This window comes from Mobula hypostoma, chromosome 11, assembly GCF_963921235.1.
Source record: "Mobula hypostoma chromosome 11, sMobHyp1.1, whole genome shotgun sequence".
Classification (NCBI taxonomy): domain Eukaryota; kingdom Metazoa; phylum Chordata; class Chondrichthyes; order Myliobatiformes; family Myliobatidae; genus Mobula; species Mobula hypostoma.
The window spans coordinates 53,071,398-53,092,801 of NC_086107.1; the positions used below are offsets into that span (position 1 = coordinate 53,071,398).

A 21,404-nucleotide genomic window follows, 5' to 3' on the forward strand; every position below is an offset into this window, starting at 1 on the left:
GTCACATTTCTTCACCTTTCTGGTACTTGGTCTAAACAGCAGCTGAACCGCTTGACTCTGCCTGCATGCTTTTATGCATCGAGTTTCTGTCACATGATTGCCTGATTAGATATTTGCATTCATAAGGTGTTCAGGGGCATCTAATAAAGTGTCCACTGAGCGTCGAAACTAAACTATACTGTCAGCTAACTGAAAGCTTCAGCTTTCACTCAAGCGGTAAGCTCCACTGCGAAGGGAGAGCTAGGAAAAAACTATTGTTTTATGTTTTTAACTTACTTTGGAGGAAGAATGAAAAATAATTTAACAGAAACTTCAGAATGCTGCCATAAAAAAGGATCTGATGATAAAATATATGATATACAACTGATTGACATGCAACTTGCATGCAGTCAGGAAAGCCAATGGAATATTGGCCTTATTGCAAGAGGTATAGATTAAAAAAATGGAAAGTTTTTGATGCAATTCTATTGGACACGGCTGAGCCTGCTGCTGGATTATTGGGTACACTGTGTGGTGTTCATACTTAAGAACAGAGAGTACAAAGCACACAAAAAGCAAGGAAACTAGAAGCAAAAATACGTCACCTGTCTCCTTAGAACTGTCCCACCATTCAATATGACATGGATGATCTACTCCAGGCCTCAAATCTTCCTTTGTACTCAATTCCTATCGTCTTCAATTGCTGATCTATCAAACATCTATCTATTTTTGTTTAAGTACCACAATGAACTTCTCTGCACAGCTCTGATAGAAAATTCCAGAGATACACCATCCTCTGTGAGATTAAGTTTCTACACACTCCACTTTTAATTGACTGGCTCTTTATCTTGTAACTATATTCCCTCGATCCTACTAATGAAAAGATCTCGATTTCTACCCTGTCATGCTCCCTCATATGTATCAATAAGATTGTCCTTCGTTCTTCTAAACCCCAGAGCACAGACCCAATGCATTTAGCTTGGAGTGAGAAGGTTCATTAGGATCATCAGGTTTAACCTCGTGAGAAGGTTCTTTTGGTTGATCTCTGAGATGGAAGGATCGACGTATGAAGAAAAGTTGAGCAGAATAAAAATGAACATACAAGAATGAGATGTTACCTAATCTTATTTAAGATTGTGAGGGGGACTTTTCTCACCATGATATTGCAACCCCTGCAGAAAGTTTATTGTTTGAGTGGAACTCAGCTACAAGACAATTGGGAAATTATTCAACCCATGTCACCTCCACTCTGCGACCAAGGTCACCCTCACCTTAGTAGGGAGATAAAGTTTGGGTGTCTGCCAATTAAGAGGCCAAGCTCCATGGTAGCAATGACTCATGTGTGTGGGAGAATTGCTCTTACGTGTAACATCTACTCAACTTCAAGAAAATTTGTGGATGCTGGAAATCCAAAGCAACAGACGCAAAAGAGTAAGTAGCTGGTGTTTCAGGCCGAGACCCTTCTTCAGGACTGAAGAAGAAATAGCGACTGTTTACTCTTTTCCGTAGATGCTGCCTGACCTGCTGAGTTCCTCCAGCATCTTGTGTGTGTTGCTCTGCTCAACCTGCTCCCTCTGCATAACAGGATGACAAGATTCTAAAGTGCACTTTCTATATCACGCCATCTATCACAGAAGGCAGACTTTGATGATGAAATTCACCGTCAATTCCAGTACACCAGACATCTGAGAAAAAGAATATTCTAAAATCATAGTCTACTGGGTGCAGCTGATCCTCGACCTCCTGCATGCTTTTCAGACACTGACAACCTACAGCAGACACATCAGGTCACTGAACAGGTGCCACACCACTGTGTCCAAGTCCACCTGCAGGATAAAAGAAGCAACATCAGTGCCAATATTCTCTATTGTACTTAGAGAGTAGGTAATGTCATTTGTATGCCCAATAGCAGTCTCTGAAACAAGCTCTGTTCCAGCTCTTTCACACTAAGAGATTCCCAGGATGAGGAAATGATTGTATGATGTTCTCAAAGCTCTCTCAGAATAGTACAACTTTTCCATGTCCTAGTTGGAACCTTTGGCTCATAACCATTCAAAGACTGGAAAGAGCAAATCAAAAACAGCAGAAGGTGCCCACCTCAGTCCTTACTAACCATTTCCTCACCCCAACAAGAACATCTGGCACTACTTGTCACAGAATCGGTAGATCCCACATGGGCCTCCTCAAACATTTCAGAGTTGAAATGAGTACAGGTTAGCCTTAACCCTGAGGAGCTACCTAAGAAGAATAAGTGACTTGAATATGTCACACACAATCTTTTCATTAGGTACTATCCCCATTTTACACTTACAAAATAATCCCACACATTGAAGTCTACAATATTTCAGTCATTTACATATATCCATTGATGGTATCTCCTCATTTATGATGGTGTGAATGGCCAGGTGAACTATCCCTTCCCAGACTTTCTGCAACACAAAATAGGCAAGTATCATCTTTTAGATTCTGAACTGCCAAAGTTAATATCCTGTGTTCCCAGATCAGGTAGATGTATTAAAAAGCCAATCTGACTATCTCAAGAAGCACTCCCATGTCTTTTGCAGCCCAATCAAAACCAAAGAAAGGTTACCTAAAACTTCACTCCCATAAAGCTAACCACCTTTAGCCACAAGATCACTGAAACCTCCCTAACTTTCTGGAGTAGTTTTAATCAATGCCACGAGGAGGCTAACCTATAGGAGAAAGTAGAATAAAAAAAGTGAAAATTAAAGCATGCAAAAGCTGTAGATTTAAAATGAAAACAGAAGATACTAAAAGAGACACTCAGGAGACATCTGTGGAGAAAGAAATTAAGTTAACGTTTGAGGTCATTTATCTGAATTGCTATTGCTGTTTGTTAGTACGAGTCAGTGTAGAATGCTGGTACTCTCTACTTTGACTCAGAATGTACCATGATTATTGAAAAATATTTAATTTCTCAAATCTTCTCACTTGATCTGGGACTGTCATGCCTAAGTAAAGATAGCAGGGCAGTCTTCATTTTCTATCTGTTTTCATGACTCATTATTAGTCCAGACTGAACAAAGGAATAATTCGTTAGGTTATGAAAGATTCTATTTGACAACTCAGTAAAGCAAATGCTGATTTGAGGTGAATTAGCTGATTGTAGCTGGGGTGAAGGATAAGATTGCATTTCATTTCACATTCACTCAAAATTCAAAGGCCAAAGTAAACTTATCATCAAAGTACATATATGTCACCAAATACAACCCTGAGATTCGTTTTCTTGTGGGCAGACGCAGTAGATACAAGAAGCACAATAGAATCAATAAAAGACTGTACCCAACAGGATGGACAGTAACCAATGTGCAAAAGAACAACAAACTGTGCAAAATCAAAAAGAAAAAGAAAAAAACAACAAATAATAATAAATAAATAAATAAATAAATAAATAAGCAAAAAGTATCGAGAATATTAAATGAAGAGTCCTTGAAAGTGAGTCCATAGGTTATGGGAACAGTTCAGTGGTGAGGCCAGTGAAATTGAGTGAGGTTATCCCCACTGGCTGAACAGCCTGATGGTTGAAGGGTAATAACTGTTCCTGAACCTGCTTTTGTGGGTCCTAAACTTCCTGTCCTCCTTCCTGATGGCACCAGCAAGAAGAGAGCATGGCCTTGATCGCAAGGGTCCCTAATGATGTGATGGTGCTACACCTAGATGTGCTCATTGGTGGAGAGGGCTTAACCCATGATGGACTAAGCCATATCCACTACTTTTTTTTAGGACTTTCTGCTTAAGGACATTGGCGTTTCTGTACCAGGCTGTGACACAACCAATCAATATACTGTCCAGCAGACATCTATAGAAATCTGTCAAAGTTTTAGATGACATACTGAATTTTTGCAAACATCTAAGGAAGTAGAGGTGCTTTCTGTGCTTTCTTTGTAATGGCACTTAAGTACTGGACCCAGGACAGGTCCTCTGAAATGACAACACCCAGGAATTTAAAGTTGTTGACCCTCTCCACCTCTGGTGTCCCAATGAGGATTGGCTCATGGGCCTCCGATTTCCTCCTCCTGAAGTTAATAATCATCTCCTTATTCTTGCTGACATTGAGTGAGAGGTTGCTGTCGTGGTCCCACTCAGCCAGATGTTCAATCTCCCTCCTATTTGCTGATCTGCCACCACCTTTGATTCTGCCAGTGACATTGGTGTTTGTCAGTAAACTTAAGTAAAAGGTTTATTGAATCTACAGCTATAACGAGACAATATCAGCGGAGACCATTGTTCAAAATCCCTACCATATAGTCAGGAATTAATTCTGCAAAATCGTACCAACGCATTTGGTCAAGTTTTGTACAAGTTTGTGAATTGGCTTACCGTGGATGATCAACTATTGGTTCCAACGAACCAAGATGGCAAGCCACCGAAGATGAAGAACCAGTGCGGGAATGAAAGGTGTAATGATGCAGAGGATTTAATATGGGTGGATGTATAACTTTATTTTCAAACAAAGAATCCATATTTGATTTTCTGTGAGAATTGATTATTTTTGTACAGACTTTGATAAATTATTGAATGAGATTTACCTTGTTTAAGAGTTGTGAAGTTGGAGAATTGTTGTGAAAGAAGTTAAAACTGTGTATATATAATTTTTGAATTTGAATTTAAACCTGTAGATACACTGCCTGGAACTGAAACTGAAGTTAACTATAATACTGGAGAACAGAAATTATATTTGGTTAACTAACTAAGTAGGGATAAGTAAAAAGGGAAGTTTAGTCTGTAAACTTTTAAGTGAGGAATAACATTAGATCTAATTAGTTAGAGAAGTTGGAGTAACAAAGGTTAGTCTAATGAATATCACTGATTTTAACTAATCAGGAATTTGGTTTTTGTTGATATCTAAGATTTGGAGCCTAAACAGAATGTTTGAATTTTGAATTGTTCTTGCTCATGTAAGTATTCTGTATATATTGTTTTTTTCTTATAAACATTATTTCTAGAAGTGTGTGGTTTCTATTCACTGCCTCCTTCGGATACCTGGATTCTTCTGGGGCGTCTACAGTACTAGTCACAGACGGTAAGACTGGTGCTACACAGGTGTTACACTAGGTCTTGGAGCTGATTGATTAGTTTTGAGGAGATGATCCTATTGAATATTGAGCTGTAGTCGATAAAGAAAATTCTGATGTATGCATCTTTGTTGTCCAGATGTTCCAGGATTGAGAGAACGGCCAATGAAATGGCATTTGCTGTTGACCTGTTGTGATAGTAAGCAAATTGGAGTGTGTCCAAGTCACTTCTCAGGCAGGAGTTCATAGGTTTCATCACCAATCTCTCAAAGCACTAGTGGAGTGGTGTCACAGCAACAACCTTGTACTAAATGTCAGTAAGATGAAAGAGCTGATTGTGGACTTCAGGAAGGGTAAGACGAAGGAACACACACCAATCTTCAGAGATGGATTAGAAGTGGAGAGAGTGAGCAGTTTCTAGTTCCTGGCTGTCAAGATATCTGAGGACCAAACCTGATCCCAACATATTGATGCAGTTATAAAGAAGGCAAGGCAGCGACTATACTTCATTAGGAGTTTGAAGAGTTTTGGTATGTCAACAAATACAGTCAAAAACCTCTATAGATGTACTGTGGAGAGCATTCTGACAGGCTGCATCACACTGTCTGATATGGTGAAGGGGCGGGGCTACTGTATGAGACCGAAAAAAGCCGCAGAGGGTTGTAAATTTACCTGGCTCCATCTTGGGTACTAGCCTACAAAGTTCCCAGGACGTCTTCAAGGAGTGGTGTCTCAGAAAGGCAGTGTCCATTATTAAGGACCTCCAGCACCCAGGGCATGCCCTTTTCTCACTGTTACCATCAGTTAGGAGGTACAGAAGCCTGAAGGCACACTCTCAGCAATTCAGGAACAGCTTCTTCCCGTCTGCCATCCGATTCCTAACTGGACATTGAAGCTTTGGACACTACCTCACTTTTTTAATATGCAGTATTTCTGTTTCTACAGATTTTTAAATTTATTCAATATACGTATACTGTAATTGATTTGTTTTTTATTATTTTTATTTTATTTATATTTTTCTCTTCTATATTATGTATTGCATTGAACTGCTGGTGCTAAGTCAACAAATTTCACAACACATGCCAGTGACAATAAACCTGATTCTCACTCTGATGTATGTGCTACTGGACAACAGTCATTCTTAGTGATAGAGGCGCCAAACTAGGAATCCAAGCTGAAAACACCAGGTAAAATTGAGTTTGGACTGGTGAAGAATACTAATCGCAGTACCCTAAATCCAACTCACCCGGTAAGGTTACTGGAGTTCTGGAGCAGAAGTGAGCAAGGGCTGATGTTTACAGCAATGGAATGGTCAGTTAAACTAAATCAGAGAAATCTCATGCAGCTTAATTACAGAAACTCTGTGATGAGGAAAACCAAAGTCACCAATTCCCACTTGCTTTCTTTCCATCATTTCCCAAGTGTCAGCTTGGGGCTACAGGCCAACATCTGTAGGACGAGTAATGCTAAGAGAGCAGTCACGAGATGCTTACTCCTCTGTGTAAAACTTCAGCTGTTAAAAGGTTTCTCACTGGCAGAAAATTCTTGTGGCAAATCTAAAATCATGCATTAGTAGAATCAAACAACAGAAGCAATTATATTAGAAGGAAGTCTACCTCATATTACCTGTTTATCTGGGGTGCTATTAATAAGAATTTTACTAAAGTAAGTAAAGACTTGTTTCACCCATTGGTTGATGAATCCCATAAGGGTTTTGGCAACATCAAAACTCCTCCATTGACATAAAGACCTGCATAGGTTCTTTTATCAATCTTCACACCAGCAAGGTTTGTTGCAACATTAGTCAACACAGGTTGGTGGTAGCTTGATCATGTCAGAAGACTGCTTAAAAATGGTCAATGCCTCAAGGGTACAGCAGGCGGTGAAAAAGGCGAATGGTATGCTGGCATTCATAGCAAGAAGATTTGAGTACAGGAGCAGGGAGGTACTACTGCAGTTGTACAAGGCCTTGGTGAGACCACACCTGGAGTATTGTGTGCAGTTTTGGTCCCCTAATCTGAGGAAAGACATCCTTGCCATAGAGGGAGTACAAAGAAGGTTCACCAGATTGATTCCTGGGATGACAGGACTTTCATATGAAGAAAGACTGGATCGACTAGGCTTATATTCGTTGGAATTTAGAAGATTGAGGGGGGATCTTATTGAAACGTATAAAATCCTAAAGGGATTGGACAGGCTAGATGCAGGAAGATTGTTCCCGATGTTGGGGAAGTCCAGAACGAGGGGTCACAGTTTGAGGATAAATGGGAAGCCTTTTAGGACCGAGATTAGGAAAAACTTCTTCACACAGAGAGTGGTGAATCTGTGGAATTCTCTGCCACAGGAAACAGTTGAGGCCAGTTCATTGGCTATATTTAAGAGGGAGTTAGATATGGCCCTTGTGGCTAAAGGGATCAGGGGGTATGGAGGGAAGGCTGGTACAGGGTTCTGAGTGGATGATCAGCCATGATCATACTGAATGGTGGTGCAGGCTCGATGGGCCAAATGGCCTACTCCTGCACCTGTTTTCTATGTTTCTATGTTTCTATCTGAAAACCAATGAATTATGCTACAGAGAAGAAGCCGATGTCAACTCTAATACCCCACATTGGTCATTTCCCAAGGTGAAACAACAAGACTAGCCTCTCCGCTTTTGGGAATGATGCTCCTATGAGCAGAGATAGTGACTTGGCGTCAAGAGTGTTCCTATTCTTATTTCTGGTCCTGTATTCCTGTAGCTGACATAGAATACAGCAAGATATTTTGCCTTGTATACAGAAGAGAAAGAGAAGCTTGAAGATGTTCATTGTGTATAGAAACATTATTTCAGACAGGTTTCTAAAGATTGTCATACGGTAGCTGGGGGAGGTAGTGGGGCAAGCTTCCACTATCTATTAAATGCTTCCAATGGTGTGCACTTCATATAGCCTGTGACAACCAACTCCTGGCCTTCACTTGTGGCTCATCTACTAAGCCTGGTGAAACCGTTTCTACTGGCGGGAGAAGAGGCAAAGGCAGGTTACTGGTGCCTTTAAGACCAGTCACTTTGGGCGCATGGGGCTTGGCAACTCATCTAGATGGAAAACTCTAATCTCAAATCTCTGCTGCCCTGTAACTATACCCACTCATGGGGAAGGCTTTGGGAGTAAACCCTAAGATAAAATCTAAGGCAGTCCTACATTGAGTTTAATGCTGACAACTCTTGCAACGCCACTGATGCCAAACTGAAACGGTTTCTGCCGTTCCTTTGAATTTAACAGCTATGTGGAGAGGGGAAGCCTGCTGCATGGGCAACAGCTTCCTCTCCATGTTGTACTGCCCTGGTTTGCGTATTGCATGGACAACTAGGATGCATTATCCATGGTTGACCCTGACAAACAACGAGCCTCATTTCAGATAAATACCTACACAAGAGTTCCCAAGGCAATGAAAGAAATATGTTGTACAGATTAATGCAAGTTAAATTCATTTTAAAAGATAATAATTTGCCACTCAATATATGAGAGAGCAGTTTACCTCTGGTAGAATTACATCAATGGCTACCAAAGCTTTCTATCAATGGATGCTTGCTTTTTTTGAGTTTGCTGTAAACTCTTTGATGATAATAGCTTGCCATAAATAAGCCAATAATGTCGCCATTGCTGTACAGTTCAGAATTATATAATATTTCATTGCTTAAGTAGACTATTTGTCATCTATACCAGTATTTTCTATGTAAGGCTACCACTACCACCGTTTATTGAATCTTATTTGCAAATAATACAATATTTTTACCCTCATGTACTCTTCTAGCTACCCCTTAAAAGTATCTATGCATCACCTCAGCCAAGTGGATCCACATTCTAACCACTGTCCATGTAGTTACCCTGGATTCCTAACTGCATATATTTTACCATTGCCCACAGATAAATATATTCTCTGCATGCATCCTGTTAAACTTCTCCACAATTTTAAAGCTTTTCTTAGTCATCTCTTGCTCATAATTTCACTTAGAAAATTTACACTCCTGGGCCACTCTTAAAAAAACGATCATAGAACAAAGAACTATTCTACTGTGCTTTTGTGTCGTCCAGAAAATACTACACATGAAAAAAACTGGATGAAATGAAGGATTGTTAGACAAAAGAAGCCCAATATTTCCATTCACCAGTACAACAGATTAAGAATTTACGCTAAGATTTTATGGCTCTGTGTCACGCTAGGCAGTTTCTTTATTCAGAAGACCAGCACAGCAGCCTAACTGCGTCGGACTTAATGAACCATTAATATTATTTGGATGGAACTTATTCGTAGATCCAAGAAGATCCAATTTCACAGAGCTCAAGATGGTGCCACTTTAAGTCCCCTCTAAATGATGTGTTTTACAGTCTGAAAAGCTTAATGCAAAGAGGAAAAAAAAGATGATGGAAGGGAAAATAACAGCACATGAAGAAAGTGTGGAGAGTGCTATTAACAAGATTTGCTTTGAGGAGATAAATATCTGGCTCCTGAAGCTGCATACTGTTCCAGCAGAATTTTGCTCTGAGTTATTCTTTCCTAGAATCTCTTTGTATTTCCCTGACTTCTCAATCACTGAGAAATTAGGAGTGTGAGTGAGTGAGGGTATGTGTGTTTGTGTGTATGTGTGTGTCTATTAAGAGTGGGAGACAGAGACTGACACAACAGATGAATAGAAAGAGCATCTATTTTGATAAAGCAATGAGTGTTTCCAACAACAACCAAATTGTAGAAAAAAAGTGACAAAATAAATAAAAGCAAATATATCAAGTTAAATAACAAATTTAACTACTCCCTTATTCCCTTGTAAAATGGGATGAAGAACTACTGAAGGGCATACAGGGAATAGAAAAGTAAAAAGTAACTGCAGATCTTGTAATCTGAAACAAAACAGAAAATGCTGGTCAGGCGGCATCTATGGAGAAAGAAGTAGAGTGAATGTTGCAGATTGCTGACCGTAAGTCTGAGCTGATTATGGATCTACCTGAACCATTAACACCGTGGCCGTTCCATGAGCGAAAACATCTTGTTAAATCCATTTGCTGGATTTTTCTTTGTTTTTGGCACTATTCTTTGTAAACTCCAGAGTATATTGTGCGTAAAAATCCCAGGAGATCAGCAGCTTCTGAGAGACGCAAATCACTCTGGGTGGCACCTAATTAATTAGCTTGTTTATTTCGGCTTTTTCCTTAAAGAGGTGCGGAATGCATTTCAGAGCGCTCCGGCTACCACTGCACCGCTGGATGTAAGTAGTGGAGGGTATATTGACTGGCTGCATCACAGCCTGCTATGGCCCTTGAATGGAAAATCCTATAAAAAGTAGTGAATACAGCCCAGTCCGTCATGGGTAAAGCCCTCCCCACCATTTGAGTACTTCCACATGAAGCATTGTTGCAGGAAAATAGCATCCATCAACAGGGACCCCACCACCATGACCAAGGTCCTCCTCTCTTCTTGCTACTGCCATCATAAAGAAGGTATAGGAGCCTCACGAGTCACACACCAGGTTCAGGAACAGTTATTACCCTTCAACCATCAGGCTCTTGAACCAGAGGGGATAACTTCACTCATCTTCACTTACCCCATCGTTGAAACGTTCCCACAACCTATGGAGTTACTTTCAAGGACTCTTCATCTCATGTTCTCAATATTTATTTCTTTATTTATTATTATTTCTATTTTTTAACTTTCTTTTTATACTTGCATAGTTTTTTTTTGTCTTTTGCACGCTGTTTGTCTGCCCTGTTGGTGCATTCTTTCATTGATTCTATTATGGCTATTGGAATTATTGATTATGCCTGCAAGAAAATGAATCTCAGGGTCATATATGATGACATATATGCATTTTGATAATAAATTTATTGTGAGCTTTTAAACTTTGAAAATATCACTGAAGCTAAAAAGAAAGCATGAGTGGGATACATATAAAATAGTGACCTATGTTCTTCTAAACCCCAAAGAGCATAGACCCAATACATATAGCTTTGAGTGAGGAGGTTTAGTAGGATCATCAAGTTTAACCCCTTGTGAAAAGGTTTCTTTTGGTTGATTCTTGAGATGGAAGGATCGATGTATGAAGAAAAGTTGAGCAAAATGAAAATGAACATACAAGAATGAAATGTTACCTAATCTTATTAAAGTTTCTGAGGGGGATTTTCTCACTATGATATTGCAACCTCACAGAATTGCCACTCATTGGATGCTTTTTTGTTTTTCACACCATTCCCTGTAAACTCTAGAGGCTGTTATGTGTGAAAATCCCAGGAGATCAGCAGTTTCTGAGATTCTCAAACCACCCTATCTAGCACCAACAATCATTGCACAATCAAAACCACTTAGATCATATTTCTTTCTTCTGATGTTTGGTCTGAATAACAAATAAACCTCTTAACCATGTCTACATGCTTTTATGTATTGAGTTGCTGCCACATGATTGGCTGATTAGATATTTATATTAATGAGATATTCAGGTGTACCTAATGAAGTGGCTACAGTTCATATATAATGGAGTGTGTACAGGTGATATTTACTAATTACCCTATCCTGCCATGGTAAGCAGTAAGTTAAAAGAGATTATGAAGATTAGTTTAAGAGAGAAAAGGGAAATAATAGATATTTTTAAATCTTGTGATAAAAGGTAACCTTGCATCCGTACGTTTTGAAACGTAGCCGAAGAGAAAGCAGAGGAAGGACTATGTACGAATGATTTGTGCCGGGGAATAGTTAATACGCTTCCTATTTAAAAGTAAAATCGGAACAAAACCTGTTGCCTCTGTTGAGGTAATCACAAACTCAGTCTGATTGAACCAAAAGTAACACCTTTTCTTCACCATACTGTCAGAGTTTGAGTACCTAACCCACCAGCCACACCACTGCAGCCCATACATAAAGACCACTTCTATTATCTACCCTTAAGTACAATTGTTCTTCCTATGATTCTAATCAATTATGTGACTTTGCACCAAATGAATTAATCATTTCCCTTTCATCTCTTTTACTTGTGACACTGGTATCACGCTGATAATTAATCCCAATCTGACTGGACCACAAACAATAATAGCAAATACATATTTTGCAATTTACATTCAATTCTTTATCTTTTCCTGGTGGACCCGATTCCCTTTACAAAGTCAGTGATTGTGGGAATTAAGTGCTGGATAATTTTTCCTGAACTGAGTGCACTGTAACATTAGAAATGTGACATACAAGCACTAGGGAAAAAAGGTTGGAAAGTGTTTTCCAGATTCCCCAGTTACCATGAAATGGATTTTCTGATTTGAGTTCCATAGGCTCTCTGTAGCAATGCTTCTGGCACACTTTCAACAAACACAGTTGTCTCTAAATAAACTGCTGTGATATTTGTCATCTTTCAAACTAAAGAATAACAACTGCTGCTGGGATGGAGATGAGCTGAGCACCTGATGCTTTTCCTTATGCTGAATATCAGCTTGGATTTTAAACCAAGCCAGGCTAAGGTTCAGAATTTATGAACCATTGCATTCACTGGTCTAAGGAGCAAAATGCATCTGTCAAAGTGACTGAAGCAGAGAGACCACTAGAATTTTTCTATTCCTCTTCCCTACTTTATGTGTACTTTTACATTAATAACCATAGTTGCGGAAGATAAGCTATCAAAAGAGCAACTTTTAATGCCCCCTACTTGCTGATAATACACTATCAAAAGGTAGGCTGGAATGAGAATTGATTCGTCTATGGGTAGCCAAAGAAATTACAGATAGTATCAAATAAAAAGAAGATGCTTATAAAGTTACCGGAAATAACAGGCATGAAGATTGTTGAACAATGTTATGCTCCCTGAGAAGAACCGAGAAATTGATAAAAAAAGGCAAGATGGAATATTAGTGTAGTTTGATAAAAAAACACAACTGTAAGAGTCATTATTAGTATATAATAAGGAATACATTGTCAGGGAAAGTATGAGTGTTTTACAGACAGAGATGGGAGAACTTATAATGTGGGAGAAAGGCAATTACATTGGAGCAAAACAATTACTTCGTATCTACCTTCAAAGAAAGGGCACAAAAAAGCTGTCAGACATGTTAGGGAATCGAGGGTCCATTGAAAATGAGGTTCAAAGGGCTCAGATTAAAAAATTGTAGGAGAGAAGTTGGTGAGCTTAAAAGTTGCTAAATTCCAAGGAAGAGGAGCTTTGTTCTTAGCAGGAGGTCTTACCGCCAGAGTTATTGAGAAGTGTTTCTCTTGCCTGGATCTCCAAGTAGATGATATTTTAGCACCAGTAGTGCGTCCTCACTGAAATCTGCTATGGTTAGGTACTACTTTAAACTAAGATCAGGGCAAATAGAACTTTGCCAGTAACCATAGCACTTTTACTTTTTCAGTTATTCTTACCTTCTGGAGAGAGAAATATTTGCAACCTGAGCAACAAACGTTCTGTAAAGGAATTGTGAATCAGTCTTTGTGCCCCACAGATCCGCTCAAGCCACTGAGCCTCACCAGCAGACCGATTCAAGCATTTGCAGTTTCATATAGCTCCACTTTTTGCAACTTTTCAGTTTTCTGCCAGATGGCCTCTGGTGCCCATTATCCAAAAAGGCCATTTTACTCATTCTTATCAGCAACCGGTGATATAAAGAGCACAAGGCTTGGACTGCAGGTTTTGTCATGGTGAAGAGAGGCAGAAGCAGGGGAGAAAAGGGAGCAGCAAGCCAAACCATTCTGGCTAGCTGTATGTGGAAAACTCGTCAGAGTTCATTCCAGTAACTGCAATGCCAATTCCCAATTCAGCAACTGTTCTCCACCCTGCCACTGACCTTCAAAATAGTCACCAACAAATTCATGAAGAATCCATGGCATGTCCCAATTAAAGGACAACTAATCACCCTTGCACATTTACTCAGTGCCCATCCCTCTGCACATTTACTCAGTGCCCATCCCTCTGCACATTTACTCAGTGCCTATCCTCTCTGCACATTTACTCAGTGCCTATCCTCTCTGCACACTTACTCAGTGCCCATCCCTCTGCACATTTACTCAGTGCCCATCCCTCTGCACATTTACTCAGTGCCCATCCTCTCTGCACATTTACTCAGTGCCCATCCCTCTCTGCACATTTACTCAGTGCCCATCCTCTCTGCACATTTACTCAGTGCCCATCCCTCTCTGCACATTTACTCAGTGCCCATCCTCTCTGCACATTTACTCAGTGCCCATCCTCTCTGCACATTTACTCAGTGCCCATCCTCTCTGCACATTTACTCAGTGCCCATTCCTCTGCACATTTACTCAGTGCCCATCCTCTCTGCACATTTACTCAGTGCCCATCCCTCTGCACATTTACTCAGTGCCCATCCCTCTCTGCACATTTACTCAGTGCCCATCCTCTCTGCACATTTACTCAGTGCCCATCCCTCTCTGCACATTTACTCAGTGCCCATCCTCTCTGCACATTTACTCAGTGCCCATCTCTCTGCACATTTACTCAGTGCCCATCCTCTCTGCACATTTACTCAGTGCCCATCCTCTCTGCACATTTACTCAGTGCCCATCCCTCTCTGCACATTTACTCAGTGCCCATCCCTCTGCACATTTACTCAGTGCCCATCCTCTCTGCACATTTACTCAGTGCCCATCCCTCTCTGCACATTTACTCAGTGCCCATCCTCTCTGCACATTTACTCAGTGCCCATCCTCCCTGCACATTTACTCAGTGCCCATCCCTCTGCACATTTACTCAGTGCCCATCCTCTCTGCACATTTACTCAGTGCCCATCCCTCTGCACATTTACTCAGTGCCCATCCTCTCTGCACACTTACTCAGTGCCCATCCCTCTGCACATTTACTCAGTGCCCATCCCTCTGCACTTTTGACTATCCTGGTAGTCACAATAAAGCTGCTGAAAGGCTAATGGCTTTCAGCAGCAAACAACAGGAATTCTGCAGATACTGGAAATTCAAGCAACACACATCAAAGTTGCTGGTGAACGCAGCAGGCCAGGCAGCATCTATAGGAAGAGGCGCAGTCGACGTTTCAGGCCGAGACCCTTCGTCAGGACTAACTGAAGGAAGAGTGAGTAAGGGATTTGAAAGCTGGAGGGGGAGGGGGAGATGCAAAATGATAGGAGAAGACAGGAGGGGGAGGGATAGAGCCGAGAGCTGGACAGGTGATAGGCAAAAGGGGATACGAGAGGATCATGGGACAGGAGGTCCGGGAAGAAAGACAGGGGTGGGGGGTGACCCAGAGGATGGGCAAGAGGTATATTCAGAGGGACAGAGGGAGAAAAAGGAGAGTGAGAGAAAGAATGTGTGCATAAAAATGAGTAACAGCTGGGGTACGAGGGGGAGGTGGGGCCTAGCAGAAGTTAGAGAAGTCAATGTTCATGCCATCAGGTTGGAGGCTACCCAGACGGAATATAAGGTGTTGTTCCTCCAACCTGAGTGTGGCTTCATCTTTACAGTAGAGGAGACCGTGGATAGACATGTCAGAATGGGAATGGGATGTGGAATTAAAATGTGTGGCCACTGGGAGATCCTGCTTTCTCTGGCGGACAGAGCGTAGATGTTCAGCAAAGCGGTCTCCCAGTCTGCGTCGGGTCTCACCAATAAATAAAAGGCCACATCGGGAGCACCGGACGCAGTATATCACCCCAGTCGACTCACAGGTGAAGTTAAACGCAAACAACAGGAATTCTGCAGATGCTGGAAATTCAAGCAACACACACCAAAGTTGCTGGTGAACGCAGCAGGCCAAGCGAAGGGTCTCGGCCTGAAACGTCGACTGCGCCTCTTCCTATAGATGCTGCTTGGCCTCCTGCGTTCACCAGCAACTTTGATGTGTGTTGCTCACAGGTGAAGTGATGCCTCACCTGGAAGGACTGTTTGGGGCCTTGAATGGTGGTAAGGGAGGAAGTGTAAGGGCATGTGTAGCACTTGTTCCGCTTACACGGATAAGTGCCAGGAGGGAGATCAGTGGGGAGGGATGGGGGGGATGAATGGACAAGGGAGTTGTGTAGGGAGCGATCCCTGCGGAATGCAGAGAGAGTGGGGGAGGGAAAGATGTGCTTAGTGGTGGGATCCCGTTGGAGGTGGCATTCTGCAGGGATCGCTCCCTACACAACTCCCTTGTCCATTCGTCCCCCCCATCCCTCCCCACTGATCTCCCTCCTGGCACTTATCCGTGTAAGCAGAACAAGTGCTACACATGCCCTTACACTTCCTCCCTTACCACCATTCAGGGCCCCAAACAGTCCTTCCAGGTGAGGCATCACTTCACCTGTGAGTTGACTGGGGTGATATACTGCGTCCGGTGCTCCCGATGTGGCCTTTTATATATTGGTGAGACCCGACGCAGACTGGGAGACCGCTTTGCTGAACATCTACGCTCTGCCCGCCAGAGAAAGCAGGATCTCCCAGTGGCCACACATTTTAATTCCACATCCCATTCCCATTCTGACATGTCTATCCACGGCCTCCTCTACTGTAAAGATGAAGCCACACTCAGGTTGGAGGAACAACACCTTATATTCCGTCTGGGTAGCCTCCAACCTGATGGCATGAACATTGACTTCTCTAACTTCTGCTAGGCCCCACCTCCCCCTCGTACCCCAGCTGTTACTCATTTTTATGCACACATTCTTTCTCTCACTCTCCTTTTTCTCCCTCTGTCCCTCTGAATATACCTCTTGCCCATCCTCTGGGTCACCCCCCACCCCTGTCTTTCTTCCCGGACCTCCTGTCCCATGATCCTCTCGTATCCCCTTTTGCCTATCACCTGTCCAGCTCTCGGCTCTATCCCTCCCCCTCCTGTCTTCTCCTATCATTTTGCATCTCCCCCTCCCCCTCCAGCTTTCAAATCCCTTACTCACTCTTCCTTCAGTTAGTCCTGACGAAGGGTCTCGGCCTGAAACGTCGACTGCGCCTCTTCCTATAGATGCTGCCTGGCCTGCTGCGTTCACCAGCAACTTTGATGTGTGTTGCTTGGCTTTCAGCAGGATGGTTCAGATAGATCAGAAGATTAATGATCATCCCTTGGCCAAAACTGCACATTAAAGTGTAGTGTGAAATTGAGACAGAAAACCCTCAGTGGAATTAAGAAGGTATGGTTGACTAGTAGGGTTAAATTAGCTCCTTAACTGTGACAGTATGCATCACTTCAGCTGAGGAGCCAGTGGGCAGAGCAGACAGATTGAGAAGCGATAGCAAGGGTACTGGCAGAGGTGCAGAACAGGGGGAATGGATGCTTTCTTCCTATGAGAGAAGGCCAGATTGATATTCCACAGAGCTACAGCTTCTGTCCCAGGGTTGGCCTCAGCAACTGCAATGATCTGTTGAATGGCAGATTGTTAAAATGCTGTGAAACATTGCAGGCTTATTTGCATACCATAATCCACCGTCATGACAGGTGAAGCCCAGGTTTGTCTGACAGCACTCAGCTGGCACTTGTGGTGCAGGGGGAGCTATAACACTGCCTATCAGATGTTAGATCCCGATGGGTCCAAACTGAGATGGCCAGACAAGAATGGATGGGCTTCAAGCACCACCTGATGGACAGTGCTACATTCTTCAAAGTTCTAGACACTAAATAACTTTCTAGTTATTTCAAAGTCAAAGGCGAGTTTATCGTCATATGTGCAAGTACAAATGCACACAAGAGCAATGAAAACCTTGCATGCAGCAGCATCACCACAGGCACATGGTATCATAAATGCATCACTCTTGAGAAAAACATAGATTTAAAATGAATTTAAACTTTCACAAGGAAGAACAAGAAGTGTCTATTTTAACGTAAGGTGATGAAAGTGATCATAGTGCTGCTAAACACAATTGATTTGGGTTATGCTTGTTGGTTCAAGAACTAAATGACCGTAGCTGCTCCTGAACCTGGAGGTGTGGGACTTGAGGCTCCCGTAGTTCCTACCTGATGGAAGCTGCAAAAAGATGATAGGCATCTTTATTGATGAGTCAGGAAAGCTCACCAATGTCTCTACCTCTTCAGGAGGCTAAAGAAATTTGGCATGTCCCCATCAACTCTTACCAGTTTTTATTGATGCACCACAGGAAGCATCTTAACTACATTCATAATGGCTTGGTATGGCAACTGTTTGGCACACGACCCTAAGAAACTGCAGAGAGAGTTGTGGTCACGGCTCAGCCCACCATGGAAACTAGTCTTCACTCCACAGACTCTGTCTATACTTCTTGCTGCGTCAGTAAAGCAGCCAGCATAATCAAAGACTCCACTCACCCCAGACATTTTCTCTTCTCCGCTCTTCCATCATGTAGAAGATATAAAATTCTGAAAGCACATACCAACAGGCCCAAGGAGAGCTTCTATCCAGCTGTTATAAGACTATTAAATAATTATGTAGTGCAATAAGATGGACTCTTGATCTCACAGTCTACCTTATTATGATCCTGCACCTTACTGTCTACCTACCCTGCACTTTCTCTTTAGCTGCTACACTTTATTCTACCTTATCTTGTTCTACCTCAGTGCACTGTGCAATCATTTGATCTGTATGAACAGTATATAAGACGAGCTCTTCACTGTATCTTAGTACATGGGATGAGAATAAACAAATTCCAATTCCAGTTCTCCTTGTATCTCCTGCAGATTCCATCCATGGAGGGGAGGTATGGCCCCGAGACCTACTGGGGAGAGTCCAATACTCTCTACAGCTTCTTTCGTTTGTGTGCATTTGAAGTAGAATTTTCCTAATAACCAAGTATTTCGGCATGCCCTTCAGCTTTCAAAGTCATAATTTGGCTCCTGTGAAGCAGAGTTTATGAGCAATTGATAACACCTTCCTCAATTGCATAACACTGCTGTCCATTGTCCCTCTTAGTACAGATCCTTCCACTGCGCTGTCCTATAAATTTCATGTACCTGAGGCGCAGACACCAAACGTGCAATCAAGTTGCACAATGCAGGTGTCAGTGAATTAAATTTGGCGCGGTGATAAATTTCCATGTTTAGTGGTCTGCTGCTAAAAATGTCCTCAGAAATGGGTGACTCAATATGCACCAGGATCTTCTCTTCCATAGGGGAGGGGGTGCAGGGAAGGACATGCAGAGCACTGAACTCCCTCTGGTTAATTGCTGCAGTGTCCATTTGTGCATCATCTTATCCTGCAAGGAAAATGGAGGTACATCAGCCAGTGTCTTGAAATCTATTTGACTGTTGCATGCATTTACTAGCTGATACTGTGTGCAAGCTCCGTGCCTTGATATGAATCCTGTAGAAATGTTACAAGTCTGAAGATGAATTGACACATATTACATTTTGCATGTGTTCTTGTTGACAAAAATAGTGATGTGTAATGAATGGAACATACATACAGTACACTGTGACGATAGGATCTGGCACTTGAGGATGGCAATATTGAACTTGACCATCAGTTCAATGTCATTGAAATTTTTGCAGCATTACAGCATGTCTCTGGGACATGGCTTCTGGCAATGGTCTCAAATGATATCTACTCTCATTGCCTCGAGCATAGGTCTGGAGGGTATCTGCAGATACAAGATACTTCTCTCGTCCACCTTTCTGCCAAGGCTTCCAGAGTTTACATAAATACTTGGAAGCGTTTTCCTGTATCAGATCATACTTTACTTTTTACAAACATTTAAATTCTGATTCCCATTCCCATTTTGATGTGTCAATCCATGGCCTCTTTTTGTGCCAAGATGAGGCCACCCTCAGGGTGGAGGAGCAAAACTATATATTCCATCTGGGTAGCCTCCAACCTGATGGCACGAAAATTGATTTCTACTTCTGGTAAACAAATTCTCCCCTGCTCCCCCCACCCCCAATCTCCACTCCGACCTTTCACTTCTCACCTCTCTATTACTTCCACTTGGGTCCCCTCCTCCTTCCATTTCTTCTATGGTCCACTCTCCTTCCTATCAGATTCCTTCTTTGTCAGGCCTTGACCTTTCCCACCCACCTGGCTTCACCTATCACATTCTAGCTAGCCTCCTCCCCTTCTCCCAACATTTTTATTCTGTCACCTTCCCCCTTCTCAGTCCTGATGAAGGGTCTCGGCCCAAAACGTCTAGTGTCAATTCATTTCTAGAGATGCTGCCTGATCTGCTGAGTTCTTCCAGCATCTTGTGTGCAACGCCCTACTCTTTTCCAGGTTAGCTTCAGTTATACAACACATACCGCCACCTACTTCAGCTGCAAACCACAAGCCCTTTGACAGTTAGAGATTAATTTTAAAGTGAGTTTTAGGTTTTAAATGGTGCTTGCTACTTGCAATATTGGCCTCTTGCTGAAACTTCCAACCAATGAACAGAGTGATTAATGCTGGCTAAACACTGGATTCATTATAATTAGCAGGCAGCTCAAAGTGGCTTTCTGCCTAAATTCCACAGAATGTGTGTTGACTAATCATGCATCACAAACAACGTGACAATTTTGGGTGACCCTTGCTTTGTTAAAAATCGTGTGGATTTTCTCATTCTTTTTTACATGCATGATAGCTGGTCCATGTACACAATTTAGACTGAGTTTAGGATAACAAATCCCTCCTATCTGTTACTCTGTGCAGTGAGTGAGTGAGTGTGTGTGTGTGTGTACGTGTGAGTGTGCACACAGAACTTAAAAGCTAATAACTGGCAGGAATGTGCATGAAGAAGGAGCCCGCAAAGTGCAACTGCAGTGCGTTAGTGAATTATAGCCTCGCTGTCCAGATTAAACACTCAGGCTACCGCTGCTCACTGAAGTGACATTCATATGAATCGTGTTTGACTCACACGGAGTGGGGCCTTCCATTAACATTCCATTCCTGCTTGTCTTCTTGCACAGGCTGCTCCACATTTCAACAAAAAGATGGTTGGGGTTTCCCACACTATATTACAGCCGATGGGCTCAGCTAACGGTCCTTCTCTCCTCTTTCCGTGCCAGTTGGACATGGCAAACTGTGCCACCTGTCAATGCCTGCAATAAATCGAGTTTAAAGTCATGGCCAGAATTATTTTTAAACCAGTGAGGCTGGGAGCAAACAAAGAAACACATCCTTCATCCCTGCTGCTGGTCTGAACTTTAACCCAGGTTTCAGAGGTGAAAGATTAGTGTTCTAACCATTGTGTTAGTTAATCTCACAAGCGGGAAAACAAAAATCTATTTCTTCTCTTTGCATTGGATTTTAACTGCATGAACCTACGTGAAAAGCTGCTAATATTGAGTGACTTTAGGAAATAATTAGGGAATGAAGGAAATGTTTGATGATTGGCTTGATATTACATGTTGGAAGAATTTATTTCTGAGAAGTGCAAAATAAAGTTAATTGGCAAAGAATTGCTGTTCTTCATTGTAAAGTTTTAAGGCACAATATGTGTAGATCAACAGAGTGAAGGTTTATTTGCCAACCAATTACATGTAGCTATTCACATCTCAAGCCATCTAATTGC

General features: G+C 42.0%; 1 protein-coding gene across 6 annotated transcripts in view; it reads right to left on the bottom strand.

The window, feature by feature from the left end:
* The window catches only part of myrf (myelin regulatory factor), a 290,463-nt gene that overhangs the window by 168,186 nt on the left and 100,873 nt on the right, over positions 1–21,404 (bottom strand). The window contains exon 2 of one of the 6 annotated variants that reach the window (XM_063062044.1): positions 20,748–20,931. The exons of the other annotated variants lie outside the window; for them this stretch is intronic. Coding sequence (XP_062918114.1) covers positions 20,748–20,811 — 64 coding nt within the window. The 5' untranslated portion in view covers positions 20,812–20,931. The remainder of the gene's footprint in view (positions 1–20,747; positions 20,932–21,404) is intronic. 6 annotated transcript variants of the gene reach the window in all.